The sequence below is a fragment of the Scyliorhinus torazame genome, chromosome 7, assembly GCF_047496885.1.
Source record: "Scyliorhinus torazame isolate Kashiwa2021f chromosome 7, sScyTor2.1, whole genome shotgun sequence".
Lineage (NCBI taxonomy): Eukaryota > Metazoa > Chordata > Chondrichthyes > Carcharhiniformes > Scyliorhinidae > Scyliorhinus > Scyliorhinus torazame.
The window spans coordinates 35,843,669-35,865,228 of record NC_092713.1 but is presented as its reverse complement, the minus strand read 5'-3'; the positions used below and the strand labels follow the sequence as shown (position 1 = coordinate 35,865,228).

Sequence of the window (21,560 nt, the reverse complement as noted above, 5' to 3'; positions counted from 1 at the left end):
CCTCTGTTCAGATTAGAGTTCTAGGACCGACTGAATCTTCAGACAGACCTGGCTCCTCCCATTAACTACATCATCTGTACCCAAAGCATACGGCAATATTGTTGTTTCTCTTTACAGGGTGTCCTTTGACTTGTTTAGCCTGGGCCAAACACAATACCCCTCATAAATTATCTACACCCTAGGAGTCTGTCAAAACTAAGCAATATTCCATTAGCTTTCCCCCTCTCCCTCCATCACCCACTTACGGATCATCGCCACAACCCTCCTCGGTCCCTACTGCGCTCCAAAAACCCTCTCCTTACCCTCGGGGTCTTATTCGCCCACACAAACCCCATAATGCTCCTGCCTACTCTCTTAAAAAAGGCCTTGGTGATCACGATGGGAAGGCACTGAAACACAAAGAGAAACCTCGGAAGGACCACCATTTTGACCGACTGCACTCTACCCGCTAGCGATAGCGGTAACATGTCCCATCTTTTGAAGTCCTCCTCCATCTGCTCCACCAGTCTCGTCAGATTCAGTTTATGTAGGGCCCCCCAACTCCTGGCTATCCGGATCCCCAGGTACCGAAAGCTCCCCTCCGCCCTCCTCAGCGGTAGATCGCCTATCCCCCTTTCTTGGTCCCCTGCCTGTACTACAAAAAGCTCACTCTTCCCTACATTAAGCTTATAGCCCGAAAAATCCCCAAACTCCCTTAGCGTCAGCATGACCGCCACCATCCCCTCCACTGGATCCGCCACATACAACAACAGGTCGTCCGCATAAAGCGACATTCGATGCTCCTCTCCCCCTCGGACCACCGCCCTCCATTTCCTAGACTCCCTCAATGACATGGCCAAGGGTTCGATCGCCAATGCAAACAACAGGGGGGACAGCGGGCACCCCTGCCTCGTCCCACGGTACAGTCGAAAATACTCCGACCTCCACCGATTCATAACCACACTCGCCACCGGGGCTCTGTAAAGGAGCTTAACCCAGCTAATAAACCCTCCCCCGAACCCAAACCTACGCAGCACTTCCCAGAGGTACTCCCACTCTACTCGGTCAAAGGCCTTCTCCGCGTCCATAGCTGCCACTATCTCCGCCTCTCCCTGCACCGATGGCATCATTATCACGTTTAGGAGCCGCCGCACATTGGTGTTTAGTTGCCTGCCCTTTACAAATCCCGTCTGGTCCTTGTGAATCACCCCCAGGACACAGTCCTCGATCCTCGTAGCCAGCACTTTTGCCAGCAACTTAGCATCCACGTTGAGGAGCGAGATCGGCCTGTACGATCCACATTGCAGTGGGTCTTTGTCCCGCTTTAGGATCAAAGAAATCGTCGCCTCCGACATTGTCGGGGGCAGGGTCCCTCCCTCCCTTGCCTCATTAAAGGTCCTCACTAGCACGGGGCCAACAGGTCTACGTACTTCCTGTAGAACTCCACCGGGAACCCGTCCGGTCCCGGGGCCTTTCCTGCCTGCATACTCCCCAAACCCTTGCTCAGCTCCTCCAACCCAATTGGTGCCCCCAGACCAGCCACCTCTTGCTCCTCCACCCTCAGGAATCTCAATTGGTCTAGGAATCGTCTCATCCCCTCTTCCCCCGCTGGTTGCTGGGATCTGTACAGCTCCTCATAGAAGGCCTTGAATGCCTCATTTATTTTTGTCGCACTCCGCACCGTAGCTCCCCTTCCAACCTTGACTCCACCTATTTCCCTCGCTGCCATCCTCTTACGGAGCTGGTGTGCCAGCATCCGACTCGCCTTCTCCCCATACTCATAGGTCGCCCCCTGCGCTTTCCTCCACTGTGCCTCTGCCTTCCCTGTGGTCAACAGATCAAACTCCGTCTGGAGACGTCGCCTTTCCCCAAGTAATCCCTCCTCAGGGGCCTCAGCGTATCTCCTGTCCACTCTTAAAATCTTCCCCACTAACCTCTCCCTTTCCATGCCCTCTATCTTCTCCCTATGAGCCCTGATGGAGATTAGCTCTCCCCTGATCACCGCCTTCAGCGCCTCCCATACCACCTCCCCGTTGTCATTGACCTCTAAGTACCTTTCGATGCACCCCCTCACCCTCCCACACACCACCTCGTCTGCCAGCAGTCCCACATCCAACCGCCACAGCGGGCGTTGGTCCCTCTCCTCTCCCAACTCCAGTTCCACCCAGTGCGGAGCGTGATCTGAAATGGCTATGGCCGAATACTCCATTCCCTCCACCTTCGGGATCAGCGCCCTGCCCAGAACAAAAAAATCTATCCGGGAGTAGGCTTTGTGCACGTGGGAGAAAAAAGAAAATTCCCTGTCCTGCGGCCTGGCAAACCTCCACGGGTCCACTCCCCCCATCTGATCCATAAACCCCCTAAGCACCTTGGCCGCCGCCGAACTCTTTCCGGTCCTAGATCTGGAGTGATCCAGTGCTGGGTCCAACACCGTATTAAAATCCCCACCCATTATTAGGCCTCCTACCTCCAGGTCCGGAATGCGCCCCAACATGCGCTTCATGAATCCGGCATCATCCCAGTTCGGAGCGTATACATTTACCAACACCACCCGCGTCCCCTGCAACTTACCGCTCACCATCACATATCGCCCTCCATTGTCCACTATGATATTCTTGGCCTCAAACGACACCCGCTTCCCTACCAATATTGCCACCCCTCTGTTCGTCGCGTCCAACCCCGAATGGAATACCTGTCCTACCCATCCCTTACTTAGCCTGACCTGATCCGCCACCTTCAAATGTGTCTCTTGGAGCATGACCACGTCTGCCTTCAGTCCCTTTAAGTGCGCGAACACTCGGGCCCTCTTTACCGGCCCATTCAGGCCCCTCACATTCCACGTTATCAGCCGGATTGGAGGGGCTCTCAACCCCCCCCCCCCCACGCCCCGCCGACTAGCCACCTCCTTTTCAAGGCCAGTCCCGTGTCCGCGCTGCCCTCACCCTCCAGTCCCCCAGACGGGAGACCCCTGCCCAGACCACCTCTTCTGTGTCCCATTCCCCTTCGGCCAGTGCAGCAGCAACCCTCCCTCCCCCCCCCCCCCCCCCTAGACCCGTGTCTAGCTTTTTTTCTCCCCCCATAACACTCCCGTAAGTCAGCTGACACCTGCTGACCCCGGCTTCTTAATCACCACTCTAGCATCATACCGTCTGTATGCATCTTCACCCAGGTTTTAATAACATCACTGCAAAAAGTATAAAATATGACCATATCTGACATTCATCACTGGATTTAAAGTAGCTTTGCCCCTCGTTGGTTCCATGACATTGCTCCAGGAAACTGTCACATAAGCATTCTTAAAAATTCAATTTCCAGACCATCTTTACCAATTTGATTGGTCCAGACTATATAAAAATTGAAGACTCCCACAATTCTTATTGTCCCTTGCTATTCCTAATCTCCGTGCATGCTGATTCTACTTCCTGATTTCCTGAGCCAAGATCCTTCCGCACTCATTCTGAAATGAAATGAAAATCGCTTATTGTCACAAGTAGGCTTCAAATGAAGTTACTGTAAAAGCCCCTAGTCACCACATTCCAGCGCCTGTTCAGGGAGGCTGTTATGGGAATCGAACCGTGCTGCTGGCTTGCCTTGGTCTGCTTTCAAAGCCAGCGATTTAGCCCTGTGCTAAACAGCTATCATCCTTTATTATCTTCCTATTCTGTTCTGCCTGTCTTTTCAAAATGTGTGCCCCGGAATATTTATTTCCCAACCTTTGTCACCTTGTAACCATGTCTTGTAATGATGATTAGATCTAAGACATTTATCTCTCTTTGTACCACTGGTTCATCTGACTCATTGCTCCACACATTCAGATAAAGTGACTTCAATTTTATTTTTCACTACTTTTTCCTTCCTCTGCTCTCACTATTACTGTTAAACTCTCTGTCCCTTCTTTTCCCACTTGGTTTGTCATGACCCACACTGATATATTTTTATTTTGGGCAGAATTTGACCAGAATTTGGCAAAGTGTCAGGCTCAGACAAAAAAACTGGTGTTAGCTCTCCAGTTGCATAGACTAGTTTTCTCACTGAATCTTGAGTCTCATTGCAAAAAAAAAAGAGCAGGCGTGTTTTACACTGTCACTCTGGTGGGGCCTTAGAGACAGGAACCGGCTCCAAAGAGATTGGGATTGGGGCGCCATCTTTAAAGGGCGCTCTGGTTAGTTCAGCAGCCAAACGGCTACCAGCCCCCACCATAGAGATCTCGAGCCCCCCACACCCCCCGCTGTCAACAAGGTGTAAATATATAAATGGGGGATCATTTGTTGTTGGGGCCACTGATATCATTTAAATGAATTCAAATATATTAATATGATGCTCACGCTCTTTGGATTTCTAAATTACCGTTCACCCGAACCCCCCCTTGTTAGTTTAAAGCTAATCTGCCCATATTTGCTGGTACACCCTTGTGTTTGAGTGCTCTGTCCCACCCTGTCACACTCTGGTTACCATTAGCCATATTGCTGTCCCGTCCCTTTCTCTTAAATGACCAAACCTCCCATCGTGTGAACCCCCCCCCCCCCGCCATTATTTACTTTAAATTTAAGTAGGTCCAAACCAAGCAGGTGGTTAGGCTTTGGGAGAGCTTATTTTCATGCCTTTTTTTTGATCCTAGTTCTTGCTGAATGTGCTGAGGTTAAAGACGCACTGGCAGATTAGTTGAACACGCAGTTTTCAACCTCAGTTTATAATTAACACAAAAAAATAAGACGGGATATCCTTTCTGGAAACAGCAAAATGAATGCTTTGTCTAAATTGTTTAGACACCAAGGACACTACCTTAAGTGCAGTGATAGTTCAGCCAAGCCTTTGCTTATTTTGCACAGAGCTATGGGTTCTGCCTTGTGAATTGAAAGGGCAGGCTCAGCTCGATTCGCCATCATCTGTCCTTCAGAAATTTGGCACTGCCACTTCTGACTATGTATTTGGACCAGTGGCAGGCGGGTTCCCCATTAAGTTTTATAAGAACATTGTGTAGTACAGTGCATCTGTTGCTGTGCTTGTTGTGTAGCCATTGGCAGAGCATGCATTGTCCCCAAGGACCTGCTAGCTTCTCTTACTGGTAAAATAAAAGGTCAGGACACATCCCCCTGACCCCACCACTGTCTCCCATTGACCCTGCTTCCTTCATTCAAACATTGACCCTTCCTTCAAATCGTTCACCCAAACCTAATTGTATCTATTGAAGTAGCATTTAATTGTGTATGTTTGGGAATAGTTTTTTTTTAATTTTAAAGTCTAAATTTAGAGTACCCAGTTCTTTTTTTCCCAATTAATGGACAATTTAGCATGGCTAGTCCACCTATCCTGCACATCTTTTTGGGTTGTGGGGGTGGGACCCACGCAGACACGGGGAGAATGTGCAAACTCCACACAGACAGTGACCCGGGGCCGGGATAGAACCCGGGTCCTCAGCGCCATGAGGCAGCAGTGCTAACCATTGTGTCACTGTGCCACCACGTGTTTGGGAATTGTTAGCTACAAACCACACCAACTGAATAAAACAAGCCACTTTAAAAAAAATAAATTTAGAATACCCAATTCATTTTTTCCAATTAAGGGGCAATTTAGCGTGGCCAATCCACCTAGCCTGCACATCTTTGGGTTGTGGGGGCGAAACCCACGCAAACACGGGGAGAATGTGCAAACTTCACACGGACAGTGACCCAGAGCCGGGATCGAACCTGGGACCTCGGCGCTGTGAGGCAGCAATGCTAACCACTGCACCATAAAACAAGCCACTTTGACGTTGAATGGGGCGAGCTGGCGGGAACGTGCTACTGTGTGTGGACTTGGCTTTGGAGATTGAATGTTGCCTTTTACGTATATTGCATCAAAACCTGGTAAGTACAAACAATATGGATTCTTACGCCCAGTGCAAAGAAATATAATAAAACCCTAGGGATGCTGGAGATCTGAAATAAAATCAAAGTGCTTTATAATCTCAGGTCTCACAGCATCTGTGGGGAGAGAGAGAAACCGAGTCAATCACAATGCGACTCTTCTTTGGAACTGAAGAAAATGTGATGGTTCTATGCTGTTGTAAAAGGGGGGTCAGGGGAATTGTGGCACTGCTGCCTCACAGCGCCGGGTTCAATTCTGGCCTTGGGTGACAGTGTGGACATTCTCCCCATGTTTGCATGGATTTCCTGCCACAATCCAAAGGTGTGCAAGTTAGGTGGGATTACGAAGTTAGGGCGGGGAGTGGTCCTCGGTAGGGTCCGTTTTCAGAGGGTTGGCGCAGACTTTTGTTTTATAAATTTAGCGTACCCAATTCATCTTTTTCCAATTAAGGGACAATTTAGCATGGCCAATCCACCTACCCTGCATATCTTTGGGTTGTGGGGGCGAAACCCACGCAAACACAGGGAGAATGTGCAAACTCCACACGGACAGTGACCCAGAGCCGGGATCGAACCTGGGACCTCGGCGCCGTGAGGCAGCAGGGCTAACCCACTGCGCCACCGTGCTGCCCTAGGATTGCAGCAGACTTGATGGGCTGAATGACCTCTTTCTGCACTGTAGGGATTCCTTAGAAAAGGAAAGATCTGGGGTCAATATTTTCTCACACCTGCCACTTCCAGAGGTACAGATCTTTCGGCTCCGCTTTCCATAAATGAGTCTCTTACTTTTTATGAAGTCAAATAAGGCTGTGTGCTTCCATCCAGTCGCTTTGGGTTCTTTAAAATTCCTCATTTTCAACATTTTCATCAATAAACAACCAACGAAAAAACAAACAAATACAGTAACAATCCCCCACACACAAACCGCCCCCCACTCAATATACAGACCGAAACATCCACCCGTACATTCCAGGTAAAAAAACACAAATTAACAATCAATCCGTAAACAGTGTAACCAAAGACAACAATACTGACAACCCCCCTTACCCCCGCAATGGTCAATGGAAATCAATTCTCGGAAGTGAGTAATAAACAGCTCCCATGAATTGTGAAACCCTTCCTTCATCCCCTTCAGCTGAGCCTTCACCTACCCGAGAGTCAAAGAAATTCAAGTAGCCACCCCCGCCCGCAAGCCGTGCCACAGGATGGAGAAGCTAACCTCCACTCCAACAGGACCCGCCTCTGGCAATCAGCGAGGCAAAGGCTAACATCTGCACCCGCCTGCCGCCCGAGCCAGTCCGACACCCGGGAAAGGCTTCAAGGGGACCTGATTTCAAGTTCGGGAAAGGCTTCAAGGAGACCTGATTTCAAGTTCACGAGCACTACTCCTGGAATGACCCTAAAACCCTGCCTCCAACAAACCCCTCACGTTCCACGTAACTATCCTTTCCCGGTGTCTCTCACTTCCCCTTCCCTTCCTATCTACCATCCTCATAATTCCAGGCCCTGCCCACTGGGCTTGGCCCGCCTCGTCCCATTGTTACCATGGAGACCCCCTCCCTCCCAGAATCCTCCCATCCACTTCCTCTTGAAAATACCTCACCCAGTATCAGTCCCCTCCCTCAACTTTTCACACCTCCTAGGCTCATCGAAACCTGTTCTACCAGGCTCTGATGGTCGCAGTCCCTCCCCACCACACTCCCGTTCACTGGCCAGCTTGAGCTAGCCACTGTGGAGGCCCCTACCCAGGCTCCACTCCCCTCCAATCCCCTCCCCCCCTGCACAGTTCCAGGAAAAAAAACCTTCAGCGCACAACCGTAGTGTAACCACGCCAACCCCAAAGAACCATCATTGCAAAAGAAATCCCAACTTCAACTCATTTGGCACATGTAACAACATGCAGTGAACAATAAAGCTACAAACGCTACTCCACCCCCCCCCCCCCCCCCCCACTACCATTAGTCCAAGACCAATCGTCAGTCCCGTTTCTTTCTTCTGCCCCATTCCTTTTGCCTTCCCAAACGGTGCCGCCGCTTCCACCGTCTCAAAATAAAAGTCTTTGCAGTTGTAGGTCATCCTCAACTTAGCTGGGTACACTATGCCGAACCGCACCCTGCTGCTATACAGTGCTGTCTTCACTCGGCCGAAGACCGCCCGCCTCCTCGCCCATTCCACAGTATACATATACCAGCTCAAGCCCACTGCACCTCCCGCTTCTGCTTTGCCCAACACGCGACCGTCTCCTTCATGCGGTACCTACGGAAACAAATAATCACTTCTTGGCGGATCATTCGCCTTTGGTTTAGGTCTCCACGCCTTATGAGCCCGATCCAGTTCGTACTGAGAGGGATCTTCCCTCAACAGCTCCGCCAACACCTTGGCAAAAATACTCAGTCGGCCTCGGGCCCTCCACCCCTTCGGACAGGCCCACGATCCTCAGATTTTGCAGCCTAGATCTGTTTTCCAGGTTCACGTGTTGGCTCCCACCACACCACCCTCTGCAGCTCCTCACCCATCGAGGTGAGTTGATCGCTGTGTTGTGGCCAGGCCTCTTCAACTCCCTTCAGTTTCTCACCTTGCTCCCGCACCTCGGCCGATATCCTCGACACCGTCGCCTTCAACGGGTCAATCGCCTCCTCCACCTTCAGTGCTGCCATCATCTCCTTCCTCATCACCGCCATGTGCTTTGCGAACTGATTTTCAAGTTCCACAACCATCACCTCAGTCATCTTTTCTGCCGTGAACAGTGTGGCCCCACCCAGCCTCCGCCACCCTTCCAGTTGCTGAGCCGACCCTTCCACTCAACGGCGAACCTTCCTTCGCCCCCTTCTTCATGGCAGCTTTCCTTTGGGTTTTGGACATCTTTCTTCCTTATGTCTTCCTGCACTTATTTAACCAAAAATTGCCCCTGGGACCGGGCATTAAATTCTAAAACATCAAAGTATCGAGCAGTAGCCATCCAACGTGCGACCTCCTCCTACATGCCGCCACCGAAGTCCAGTAACTTTGGATTCTGAGAGTATATTGTAAGTTTGGCTCTAGAGGTCCACATTGAAGAGGATCAGCAGTTTGTTGCCAAATAGTTTGCCACAACTTCTAATAACTATGACCTTATTGTTACAGAGCCAGTAGAGGTCACGTATCACCCAGCTCCTGGAAAGTACTCAACCATATCAAATGTGACCAGCGTTAATTCTGAACTAAACATTGTCAGACGGTCCTATCTTAACTAGTGGTGTGTTGTCAAGTTACTCACCATGCTCTCTATAGCATTAGAAAAAGTAGTTCTGCTAGCTTGACAGACTTGGATAAAATGCCATCGTGATGGTTGGCATGGCCAGAAATTATAGCATGAAGAAAATGGGGGTTCCACAAGAGGCCAAAGCTAAAGTCCTTAGCGGATTGCGAGGCTGCACCAGGTTCCAGAAATAGAGAGGAGCGAGGCCATGGGGGATTTGAATACACGGATGAGAATTTTTAAATTGAGATTTAGATGGATCAGAAGGCAGTAAACTCAAAGATAATGGGTAAGCTGGAATGTGTGGGTTAGGATACGGCTGGCTCAGGTTCACCAAGGCTGCAAGTTGGAGCTTGACCCAGGAAATCATTGAAACATTTACCAGTAGGTTTGGAGCAGCAAGAACATCAATCACTGTTTCACCAGTAGATAAGCTGAGGCAGGGGCGAAGGTGAGCGATGTCATGGAGATGGAAGATCTTTTTGTTTTGTGATGATAGTTAAGATTATCACCAGAGAGGGGTTTGGAGAATCTTTTCATGCAGAACGTTGTTGGGAAAGACCTACGGCACAGGACACCTTTTGGCCATCGGATGTGGAATGCCTACCAGGGACAATGATGGTAGCAGAATTCATAATAGCTTTTAAGAGGGAAGTGGATAAATATTTGCAACGGAAATATTTGCAGGGGTTTGGGATAGGTTGAATGAATTTCAAAGAATCTTGCCAAAAACTGTTAAAGATACTTGAAGGATGAAGCTGAAAATCCACACAGTCCAAGCTTAATCAAGCAGAAAGTTGAGCAAGAAAGTTAGGGAAAGTTAGGGAGGGGTGGTTGATGCTAACTGCAATTTCCTTTAATTGCAGTGAGTGTGGAAGTTAAACGTTCAGATTTGCAAAAGATGTGGCTGAATGATTGCAAAGAAATTTTAATGTATGACTTATTTGCAATAAAAAAAACAGGTCTTTCAGCTGAATTTCAGAGCTGTGGTTTAACAGGTCCTCCCAGAAATGTGGCCCATAGCTGCCTGAAAGTGTGCAGTACGTCCTTCTCCCTCCTGAGAAAGACAGTGAAATGAATGCTGGAACAATCTGAATTTAAAAAAATAAATTTAGAGTACCCAATTCATTTCTTTTTCCCAATTAAGGGGCAATTTAGCGTGGCCAATCCACCTACCCTGCATCTCTTTGTGTTGCGGGTGCGAAACCCACGCAGACATGGGGAGAATGTGCAAACTCCACACGGACAGTGACCCGGGGCTGAACCCGGGTCCTCGGCGTGGTGAGGCAGCAGTGTTAACTGCTACGCCACCATGCCACCCCAATCTGAAAGTTCTGCCCCATTTAAGTCTAGCACATGTCTCCTGAAGTTATTTTTAAAAAATAAATTTAGAGTACCCAATTAATTTTTTCCAATTAAGGGGCAATTTTGCGTGTCCAATCCACCTACCCTGCACATCTTTGTGGGGGCAAAACCCTCGCAAACATGGGGAGAATGTGCAAACTCCACACGGACAGTGACCCAGAGCCGGGATCGAACCTGGGACGTCGGCGCCGTGAAACTGCAGTGCTAACCACTGCGCCACTGTGCTGCCCGAATTTCTCCTGAACTCATCGAGAGCAAATCAAGAAACAGGAAGGGCAGACCGCCATCAATGAATTTGGATGCCTCGTTTGGAAATATATTTGCTGACTGTATATTTTTCCTTCCCGTTGTTGGGGGAGTGATTTTAAAAAGAAAGTGTGAGTGAGTTTTTTTTTTTAACCTTTTCGATTTTTGTTTGATTTTATTTGCGACCTACCGTGTCAAGGTTGATCCTCTCCTGTGGATGGTTGGGTGGAAGTAAGACATCAGTGTGTTGGGCGGTGCGCTTGCAGCTGGCGTCTGAGCCCTATCCTCGTGTGGAAGGCTTTCCCACAGTCAGTGGAGGTGGTGGTGGATGGTTGGCTCGAGCAGCTGCCTTCTCTTTCCATCTCTCCCACTGTTCTCTCTCCATGGCTGCTCTTGTTAATTGGAAAGTCCTGGCACCAAATTGCCATTCTGGTCACGATTAAGCATCTCCTTACCATGTGCTAATAATAGAGCAGGTCTTATGGATGTTTTGAGATTATCTTTAAAACGTATCCTTTAGTCCTGATGTGAACTTGCTCCTGGGGGTAGCTCGGTGTTAGAACATATATTTGTACAGTCTTGAGTCCGACATTCTGATGGCATTCTTAGTTGAGCTCGCAAGCGTGGCTCCAAACTTATGGTTGCTTGCCAATCCAACTCGGTATCTTGCTCTCATGCCCACGTGTCCGTCCTTGGCCTGCTGCAATGCTCCAGTGAAGCCCACACACACTGATAGAATAGCACCTCATCTCCCGATTCAACACATTACAGCCCTCAGGACTCAACATTGGAGTTCAACAACTTTAGACTGTGAGCTTTCTCCTCCATTTTAATCTTTTTTTTAAATATTCCAAACAATTTTATTCTCAATGCAAACTCCCCCTCCCCCACCAGGCCATCTGTCACTTGTTCTTGAGTTTTGCTTTCACTGAGCACTGACCATTTATTCACCTCATGAACACATTCTGCTATCTTCCCTTTATGCAACTACTCACAGCTTCTCCTGCCATTAACGTGTCCTCTGTCTCCTGACTGACACATCTTTGTTGCAATCTCTCCTAGCTCCTGTCAATCACTGATCTTCTACTCTGCTCCAACTGCTACGCTCCCTTTTATGCAGTACATAATCCATCGCATCTCTCCCTCTCTTTAACTCTGAAGAAGAGTCATACCAACTCGAAACACAAACTCTATTTTCTCTTTCCACAGGTGCTGCCAGACCTGCTGAGTTTTCCCTGCATTTTTCTGTTTTTTCATTCCGATGACATGGCCTGATCATTTCAGCTGATGCGAGATTATCATGGCCTTGATTTAGCATTTCTGTGTCATTTTGTTCTTTTGCCTTCCCGCTTGATTCACAAGATTCTTCTAAAGCAGCACCAATTGTGTTGCTCTCGGTCCTTGATTTGGTGCCTCTTTGAGTTCAGCAAATAGTTGGGCTATTGGGCATTGAGTTTAGTGTCTAAAAGATGACACAATTCACAAACTTGAGTATGTAACTCAGGCTGAGGTAGTACGTTGGATTTAGGGTACCTGTTCATCAGTGTCCACATTTTAGGAAAAGTAGCTTCCAAGAGATGGAGAGAAAGGGACATTTTTCAACACATGAAAATGAAATGAATGAAAATCGCTTATTGTCACAAGTAGGCTTCAAATGAAGTTACTGTGAAAAGCCCCTAGTCGCCACATTCCGGCGCCTGTTCGGGGAGGCTGGTACGGGAATTGAACCGTGCAGCTGGCCTGCCTTAGTCTGCTTTCAAAGCCAACGATTTAGCCCTGTGCTAAACCAGCCCCATGAAGCTCAAGTGGAGGCTTTGGATTTGATACGTTTAACCGCGTACAGAGTGTTTGACTTCTGTAATTGTTTCATGGGAGTCATAAATGTCTTTTTTAATTTTAATGATCCTGGTTCTAATTTTTTGATGGAATCATAGAATTTACAGTGCGAGGCCATTCAGCCATCGGGTCTGCACCGGCCCTGGGAAAGAGAACCCAACTCAAGCCCACGCCTCCATCCTATCCCAGTAACCTCACTTAATCTTTTTGCCACTAAGGGGCAATTTAGCATGGCCAATCCACCTAACCTGCACGTCTTTGGACTGTGGGAGGAAACCGGAGCACCCGGAGGAAACCCACGCAGACATGAAGAGAAAGTGCCAACTCCACACAGTCACCCGAGGCCGGAATTGAACCCGGGCCCCTGGAGCTGTGAGGCAGCAGTGCTAACCACTGTGCCATTGGAACTGATCTCTCTGAATATTTCAGGCACAAACCACTTTCGCTGATCTCGCGTGTGAAGAATGCAAGCCAGCAGGGGCGTGCAAAGAACAAGATAAGCCACAGGTCTTCAGTCTCGAAAGAGACTGTGTTTACAGAAGGAAAAAGGGTAATTAAAGGAGAGAGGAAGTGCGCCCAGGACTGTATTTTGATACATGTCACAGTAGCACAGCAAAATAATCAGGGTTGTGAAAGATGAACTTAGGATACTGGCAAGAAATATTTCTTTATGCAGAGTGGGATCAGAAGCTGGAATGTGTTGTTTGGACTAGCCATATTTTGGAAGAATTTAATCAAATAAGCCAAGTCCACCTTCATCCGACCTATCTTCTGAAGATACCATCCTTGTTCAGGTGATGTTTTTGGATGAGATTTTACATCTATTTTACTTTAGTTGCTTTTTTTTAAAGCCCTTTCGGATCAAGTTTGTTGGTAACAATGCCTGAGACAGGGGAAATGTATATGTTGCTTTACAAAGCTGTCAGAATCCGCTCCACATATTTCTCGCCGGTCCTCCACACAATGGTTTTGTTTCCCGAGGCAAGCGCATGTTTCCTGCTAACTGAAACTTGACCTTGAGAGCTCTGCATCGAGGACAGATCACGCTAAGGGCATATTTGCCTGTAACTGAAATTGGTAGAAAAATGCCCATTATGAAGAGACGGAATAAATAAATGAGCAGAATCGGTGCTCTGATTTTTGCTTTCTTGCAAGTTCTTAAAAGTTATATCAAAAAGAGCTCTATGAATTCTTTGACTTCTGAATCCAGCATCGGCCAAAAAAAAAGGTGACGGACAGCAATCGTCCCGTGTCCTGGAGCACGGAGCCAGCAGCTAGAAAGTACACAGAGAATTCATCCAGTTTATGACCTCTTTTCTGATGTCAGGCAATACAAAAGGAGGATAAAATGGCACCTTCAGTTTTATTGTTTTATTGACCAAAAATCGATTTCTAAGCCAGGGTGGCCACTAAGAATCCGAATGAGCAGAGTGCGCACCTCCACGTCCTCTTCAAGGGACAACTACAAGCATCATAGTCTGCAAAAGTCGACATGTGCCACCCTGGTGATCTACATTAAGTATGTGCATCAAAATGTGTCACCTGTGGCCTTTTCCACAGCATTGCAACAGACTCTGACCTAAATTAGGATATCTGCTTAAACAGACGAGCTATTTTGTCTTGATGGGCAATCAGCCTAATCAGGGATGAATTTGTGCTTCTGGGGTTTGCTGTTTTGGGTATTGGTGTGGGCCCATTGATAGCATTCTGGGTCCATTGATAGCACTCTGGGTCCATTGATAGCACTCTGGGTCCATTGATAGCACTCTGGGTCCATTGATAGCACTATGGGCCCAATAATAGCACTATGGGTCCAATAATAGCACCCTGGGTCCATTGCTAGCACTCTGGGTCCATTGCTAGCTAGCACTCTGGGTCCATTGCTAGCACTCTGGGTCCATTGATAGCACTCTGGGCTCCAAGGAGAAGGTTGCATGTTTGAACTCCCACTCTTGAGATTTGAGCACTAAATCGAGGCTGACAGTTCATTGGAGCACCAAAGAAGTGTTGCACTGTTAGAGGTGACTTCTTTCTGATCAGATGTTTAATCAAGGTCCCATTTTTCTTCTCAGGTGGATGCTTAAAATCCCATTGCACTATTTTGAAGAAGAGGTTGCTATTGAGTATTTATCCCTCAATCAACATCACTAAAACAGATTATCTGGTCACTTTATCATTGGTACTTGTGGGAGCTTGCTGTTTGCAAATGGGTTGTTGTATTTCATACATTAGAACAGGGACCACACGTCAAAAGATAGTTCATTGGCTTGAAAGCACCTTGGGATGTCCAGGGATCAGGAAAGGTGCAGTATACATTTTTAAGCCATTTTATTTTTCACATGGGGCGCGGGGACCTATGTCTGCTTTTTAGGTCAAACATAGATAGGGAAATAAGGGAGGGAGAATCTGAGGGAGAAGTGTTATGTTTGGGGCTGGAGGGTTAAGGCAGAGCATGAGAAAAGTAAAGGAGGGACTGAAGGTTGGACAAGAATAAAGGTGGAAGAAGGTTAGTGGCGATCAGCAGGATGAGAAGGTTGAGCAGGGCTAGTGATAGTAGTAGTGGTGAAGGAGAAAACAAGGTAGAGAAGAGTTTTGAGACTTTTAGTAACAGAGGAGAAAGATGGCACGTGAGATTAGAGATGGGAGGTCAAAAAGAGAGCCAACTGGAGGATGATGGAGCTCGGCAAGAGCTAAGAATAAGGGAGTATATTGACACCAGCATGATCGATATGGTAAACACAGCCATACTAGTGCTTGGAGGAAAGGGAAACCGTGGAGGGGCGGGGTGTTATAGTGTTTTATATTTCATAAATTGCGAGACAACGGGCGGGATTCTCCAATTGTCGACGCCGAAATAGGGTTCGGCGGTTAGCTGGAGAATCCCTTTCTACACCGAAATCGGGGGCCGCACTGTTTTTCCGATGCTCCGTCCCCACAAAAACAGCGTACTCAAGAAATACTCAGGATGTCACCTGAGGCCCTCCCCCGATGCTCCGCCCCTGATGGGCAAACCTCCCGACGATGACAGTCGCGTGTCCTCTGAACTTTCGTAAACCTGGCGTGGCGGCTGCGGACTGTGTTCAGCGGTGTCACAGTCGGTGGGGGGGGGGCGTTCCGCTGGCAGAGGGGGCTGCGGATGGATCTGGGGGGACTGGTGGGGGGTGGTCCGAGAGTGGCAAGGGGGTTACAGGAGGGCAGTTTTTGTCAGGCCGGGTCCATGTGCGGCGGGCGCCATGTTGTACGGCGTGGCCACTGCTGTGCGCATGCGTGGCCACAGACCTGGCCATTCTGCGTCCGTATCAGCAGGTAAAGCCGGGGGCTGCTATCCCCCCACCGGACGGAGCATCGGTGCGGGGGCGGCGGCGTCTTTTTGGTCGTAAGACCAGACGCATCCTCCGGACAGAGCTGCAGAATTGGAGAATCCAGCCCAACATTTTTTGTTATTATTACTTTAGCAGAGTTACAAAGTGTGGACAGGGGCTAACCCCTATCCAGTTCCTTGCCTGCTCCAAAAAACAATTCAAATTGAATCCAATTCATGGTCCCCACAAGAGAGCCATACCAGATCCAGGCATTACACCTGACCTCACACTCATCTTAGCCAAAAGGCCGAGAAGTGATTGAATCCAGCCCAACATTACTTATGGGAATGTGGAGCAATATAGTGAACAGCTGGTGTAATAATAATAATCTTAGTGCCACAAGTAGGCTTACATTAACACTGCAATGAAGTTACTACGAAAGTCCCCTAGTCGCCACATTCCGGTGCCTGTTCGGGTACACTGAGGGAGAATTCAGAATGTCCAATTCCCCGAACAAGCACCTCTTTCGTGACTTGTGGGAGGAAACCGGAGCACCCGGAGGAAACTCACGCAGATACGGGGAGAACGTGCAGACTCTGCACAGACAGTGATCCAAGCCGGGAATCAAACCCAGGTCCCTGGCGCTGTGAAGCAATAGTGCTGCCCATTGTGGGTGAGGTATCAGCCTGGGGAAGATAATTGCATTTCCACATTTTTAAATTCAAAAAATATATTTTTGCCTTTGAGGACTGCTGTTGCTGCTTTTTATCGAGACGGTGCAGGGATGATGTCAAGTGACAGCCATTAATGGAGGAGATCTAATTTCATGGCATTACTTCATCTAACACATCAATGAAACCAGATCATCATTTCACAGTCTAATATTTATGGCTTATGCATGTGTGCATGTGGAATGTAACAAAATATTTTCCGTCGTTAGTGGTTTAGGTTGGCTGGCAGTGTTGAATTAGATCATTGCCTGGGATGCACATCACGGTCATTAGCTTTAGTAAAGTTCTGTCATTGCAAAGAATTTTCTTGAATCTTCTTTCTCCTCTTCTTTGCTTCCTGAAGCCTGTAACTCCTGTTTTGGCCGAAGTTTCACAAGTGCCGCCGCCCTTCGAGTGTCGTTCTTCACATTTGAGGCGAAGCAACAGTGCTTTAGACCAAGTGGGTTGGAGCAGGCATCACAGCAGAACTATTTGTGCCCTTTCCAGGATTATTCCCTGTCCTAAAGCCACATCATGGCTCAGATCTGGGGTTACACCAAGTGCCCAGGCGACTCATTATCATTGTGAATGTAATCTGGATCATAACTATCTCGCTAAATTCCAGTGTATTAGACAAATTTTGGTGCAAGATTCTTGTATGGATTTTTTTGAAGTGAAATTTTTAAAAATGTCCTCCCCCTTTTCTATGTCCCTTGCTTTATTTTTTTCTCTCTCGCTGTCTCTCTTTTCCTCTTTCTGTCTCTGTCTCGCTTTCTTTCCCTCCTCTCTTTCTGTCTCTCTCTCTGTCACTTCATCCCAGGTGATCATTCTGAAATAATGTTCCATATCGGGACTGTCAAGAGTGAAATCCCTACAATCAGCACTAGAAGGGCAGAGAGTTAATGATCCACATTGGCTGCACTAAACTCTGAAACACCGTAAATCGTGCAAAAATAACCCCTCTTGTTTTTCTGTGCAGGTGCTGTGTAACGGACCAGGAACATGCGTGCCCCTCTGCATATCTGCTCTGATGCTCAGAATACTCGGAATGAAGAAAGTGCTGATTATCTACATAGAGAGCATCTGCCGAGTTGAAACCTTATCTCTTTCTGGGAAGATACTGTACAATTTGTCAGATTACTTTTTTGTTCAGTGGTCAGCGCTGCAGAAGAAATATCCCAAAGCAATCTACCTTGGCCGGCTGGTCTGAGCTACCCGTTGAGGCTGGGAGAATGATAGCCGAGATAGCATACCTGTGCCCAGATGTCAGGAAACAGCAACTATGCAGAATAAATACACATTCCAGACATTGTATATTGGGCCTCCTGTCTGAAAGTGTATGTGGTGGGGTGGGGGTGGGGGGGACGCATACTGAAAGGAAAAATTCTGTCTAAATTTATGTTTTTGGGGGGAAGATCTAAATATAAGTTTTTTTCTCCGGGATTGCTGCTAGGTCAGAGAATGAAGTATTAACATGTCCAGTTTGAGGGAGTCAACCCCTGCGTAAGCGACTGTATAAAGTTGTTGGAAACGTTGGCTGCTTCAAGTACTTAGACTCCTCGGCTCTCTGATTTCTTGTCAGCAAACAAGTGTTTTAACAAAAGAAAGCCATTAGACCCAACAAACCCTGCCCATTTTAATGGATCAACGCTGTCAATTTTTCGCTGTACAACCCCGTCCCTGAGCGACAGTACACACTAAATCTGTCTGCATTTGCTTTATATTTATCAGGAATGCTAAATTGCTACAAACATTTTTGCACATCAAAAGGCAGTGTGGCATTGCACTTGCCTCCCAGAGTCATTTGAACTCTCCTTGTTTTGAAGAGCTTTTTTCTTTTTTGAGCACCCTTGTGCTCGTGCTATTGTATGCTTTCTTACTCCCTTTAAACACCAAAACCAACTACTGAAGCAGTAAAATTGTTGGCGCACTTTACGTTCATACATCCATCTATTTAATTTGACGTCTTTCCATGACATTTAGAATTATTTACCCTAATCTCTGATGTCTATCACCGTTGATTTTCTTTTTTAGATTCTGTTTATTTTTGTATTTTACTTCTGTCTCTCTGCTACTCCTTCCTTCCTTCCTGGGGTTTGCTTTTCTTTCTCATTTCTCTCACAGCACCTGTTGAAAAAGGAATTCCCAATTAATTTTTTTTTTAAATTTAGAGTGCCCAATTCATTTTTTTTCCAATTAAGGGGTAATTTAGCGTGGCCAATCCACCTAGCATGCACATCTTTTGGGTTGTGGGGGCGAAACCCACGCAAACACGGGGAAAATGTTAGGAATTCCCAATTATTGATCACTAGAATGGAAAGGTGGGTACTGATCCCCCTGATACATTAGCTGATTGAGATCCCAGTTTTAAAGAAAGAAGGAACGGCTTCTCTTTATATTCTGTCTTTCACAACCTCATCTCAAAGCTTTATAACCAACAAAGTACTTTTGAAATGTAGAAGAATAGAGCAGAATCTCCACAATGCAGAAGGAGGCCATTCGGTCCATCGAGTCTGCATCGACCCCCTGAAAGAGCACTAGACCCACTCACCCGCCCTGTATCCATAATGCCACCTAACCTGTACATCCCTGGATTTTAATCACGGCCAACCCACCTAACCTGCACATCTTTTGGACTGTGGGAGGAAACCGGAGCACCCGGACACACTGATACTAGGAGAATGTGCAAACTCCACCCAAGGCCGAATTGTACCCGGGTGCCTGGCGCTATGAAGCAGCTGTGCTAACTGCTGTCGGTGTCCTTGTTGCGGTGTAGGGAACATCATGAAGTAAGTAAATATTCAGTCCTGTGTTTTGAGAAAATTCATTCATGGGATATGGCTATCACTGGCTAGGTCAGCATTTATTGGCAATGCCTAATTACCCTCAAGAAGGTGGCGTTGATGGAACCTTTGACTTTCTGCATCTCCATAGCCCATCATGTGGGGAACAGATCCACAGAGGGGAGCAGCTGCAAGGAAAGAAACCTTTGGTTCTCAAAAAAAAAGCAAGTCTAGCATTAAGTTTATTTTAGGTTCTGTATATCGGCTGGTTTAGAAATCTGGGACTTGGCAGCAAGCCAAATACCACAAAACCAATGTGTAGCAATGTAATAATAATTTATATGCAGCTGCCAGTTTCCTTAACTTCATACTGTTGCCTAGTTATTGTAATGGTATCTTAAATGATTTGGTGTGCAGATTCCTAGGCTGACCTCAATGTGTCATGTTTACTTTCTGTCAAACGGTACATTCCATTTATCTGCATTCTGAACTGACACTGTCGCAGATTAGAGTTTAACGGGTGGGCTCGTTCTCACAGAACTTGATTTATGCCCGCTGTGTCTGAAATCTGCAAATAACTTTGAAATTTAAATGCCAATGTGTTTGTACTGATGCTACTGTATTCTTAAAAATGGACTTGGTAAATTTTTTTTAGTAAGTGGACCATTTCGGAAATTAATAATAACAAGAATGGGGCGAGGCGGGTGGGGGGAGAGACCGCTTTCTCTGGTGTTAGATTGAATTTAAAAATAATAAAGTTTTCTGCAACAATATTGAGCGCCTGTTGCTGATTGTCACACAACAAATTGAGCGGAACAATAGTAGATCATTTAAATTTGCTGCTGAGTTCAAGACCATTCAAAGACGTTGGTAGAAGGAACTGTAACAATGTATTTTAAAAAAAAAAATTTAAGAGTCCCCAATTCTTTTCTTTTCTAATTTAAAAGGCAATTTAGTGTGGCCAATCAACCTACCCTGCACATCTTTTCTGTTGTGGGGGTGAGACACACGCAGTCACGGAGAATGTGCAAAGTCCACATGGACAGTGACCCGGAGCTGGGATTGAACCCGGGTCCTTGGTGCCGTGAGGCAGCAGTGCTAACCACTGTGCCACAGTGCCACCCTGGAGCTGCAGCAATATAGACCACTCAACAATCCAGGGGTAGAGCAGTACAGCATTAACAGTGGTGGTCAAAATCAGGGAACGTTGGACTTTTGGTGACAGCCATGGAGTGAGTGGTCGCACATAAGGCGGCTCGTGCCTGAGGATTGGCCTTTTGGCCCTTTTTGCCCGTTTTGTGGGGGTGGTCCTGGTGGAAAAGTGGTGAAGTAGAAGAATGAAGATTTCTCCTCCGGTGGGTGATGTCGAAGAGTTACCAGACGAGGGGAGTGTGTCGAATAAGGGGCATTCTTCAGACTCCAAAGACATGCATGGTACAGGAGGGGAAAAGAAGGTGGGGGGGTCCTGAGGCGTTGTTGCCCGCTCAGTGGTTGACAGACAAGTTGGTGGCGTTCCTCTCGGCTGAATTTAAAAAGCAAAGGCAGGCGGTCACTTGGCGAGAGTGGCAGAACCAATCTGGGCAGCCCTGGAGAATTCTGTCTGGAGTCGCCGAATGTGTTGATCCAGAGGGTGGAGGAGACGATTGCTGACCACGAAGATCGGACTGCCTCCTCGGAGGCAGAGATGTTGATGATGTTGGACGGACAAAATAAGCTGAAGGCCAAGATTGATGACTTGGAGAACCGCTCCAGGCGACAGAACCTGAGGATCTGCCCAAGGGAATTGAGGGTGTGAAAAACATGGAATCAGTAGGGAAAAATGTTCGGGCAGTTGGTGGGGGAGCGGATGGGTGGTGTGGATCCGTGAAGATTTGAGCACCCAAGAGAAGAGGAGATTTCCTTTATTTCACATGTACACTAGGTTTACTCCCATATTGACTTTTTTTATTATGGATAAGGTACTGCTTGCAGGGGTGGTAGGCTCAGAATGAGTGTCATATCGGACCATGCGTTGCACTATGTGGATCTGTGCATGGAGAAGGAGTGCACCCAGTGACCGCCGTGGAATTAGATGTGGCACTGTTGCCGGATAAGGGGGCATGTGAGAGGACCGGAGCGACTATAGGTATGTACTTGGAATTCAGTAAGAACAAGTAGGCTTCGCCCTCCACGTCTGGGAGGCGTTAAAAGGCGGTAATTGGGGGGAGCTGATTTTGATCAAGGCGCAAAGGGAGATGGTGGGGAGGATGGAAAGA

General features: G+C 47.5%; 1 protein-coding gene across 1 annotated transcript in view; it reads left to right on the top strand.

Moving 5' to 3' along the window:
• alg14 (ALG14 UDP-N-acetylglucosaminyltransferase subunit) overlaps positions 1–20,078 on the top strand; it is a 117,277-nt gene extending 97,199 nt beyond the window's left edge. The window contains exon 4 of the mRNA XM_072510549.1: positions 17,502–20,078. Coding sequence (XP_072366650.1) covers positions 17,502–17,732 — 231 coding nt within the window. The 3' untranslated portion in view covers positions 17,733–20,078. The remainder of the gene's footprint in view (positions 1–17,501) is intronic.
• Positions 20,079–21,560: the final 1,482 nt, after the last annotated feature.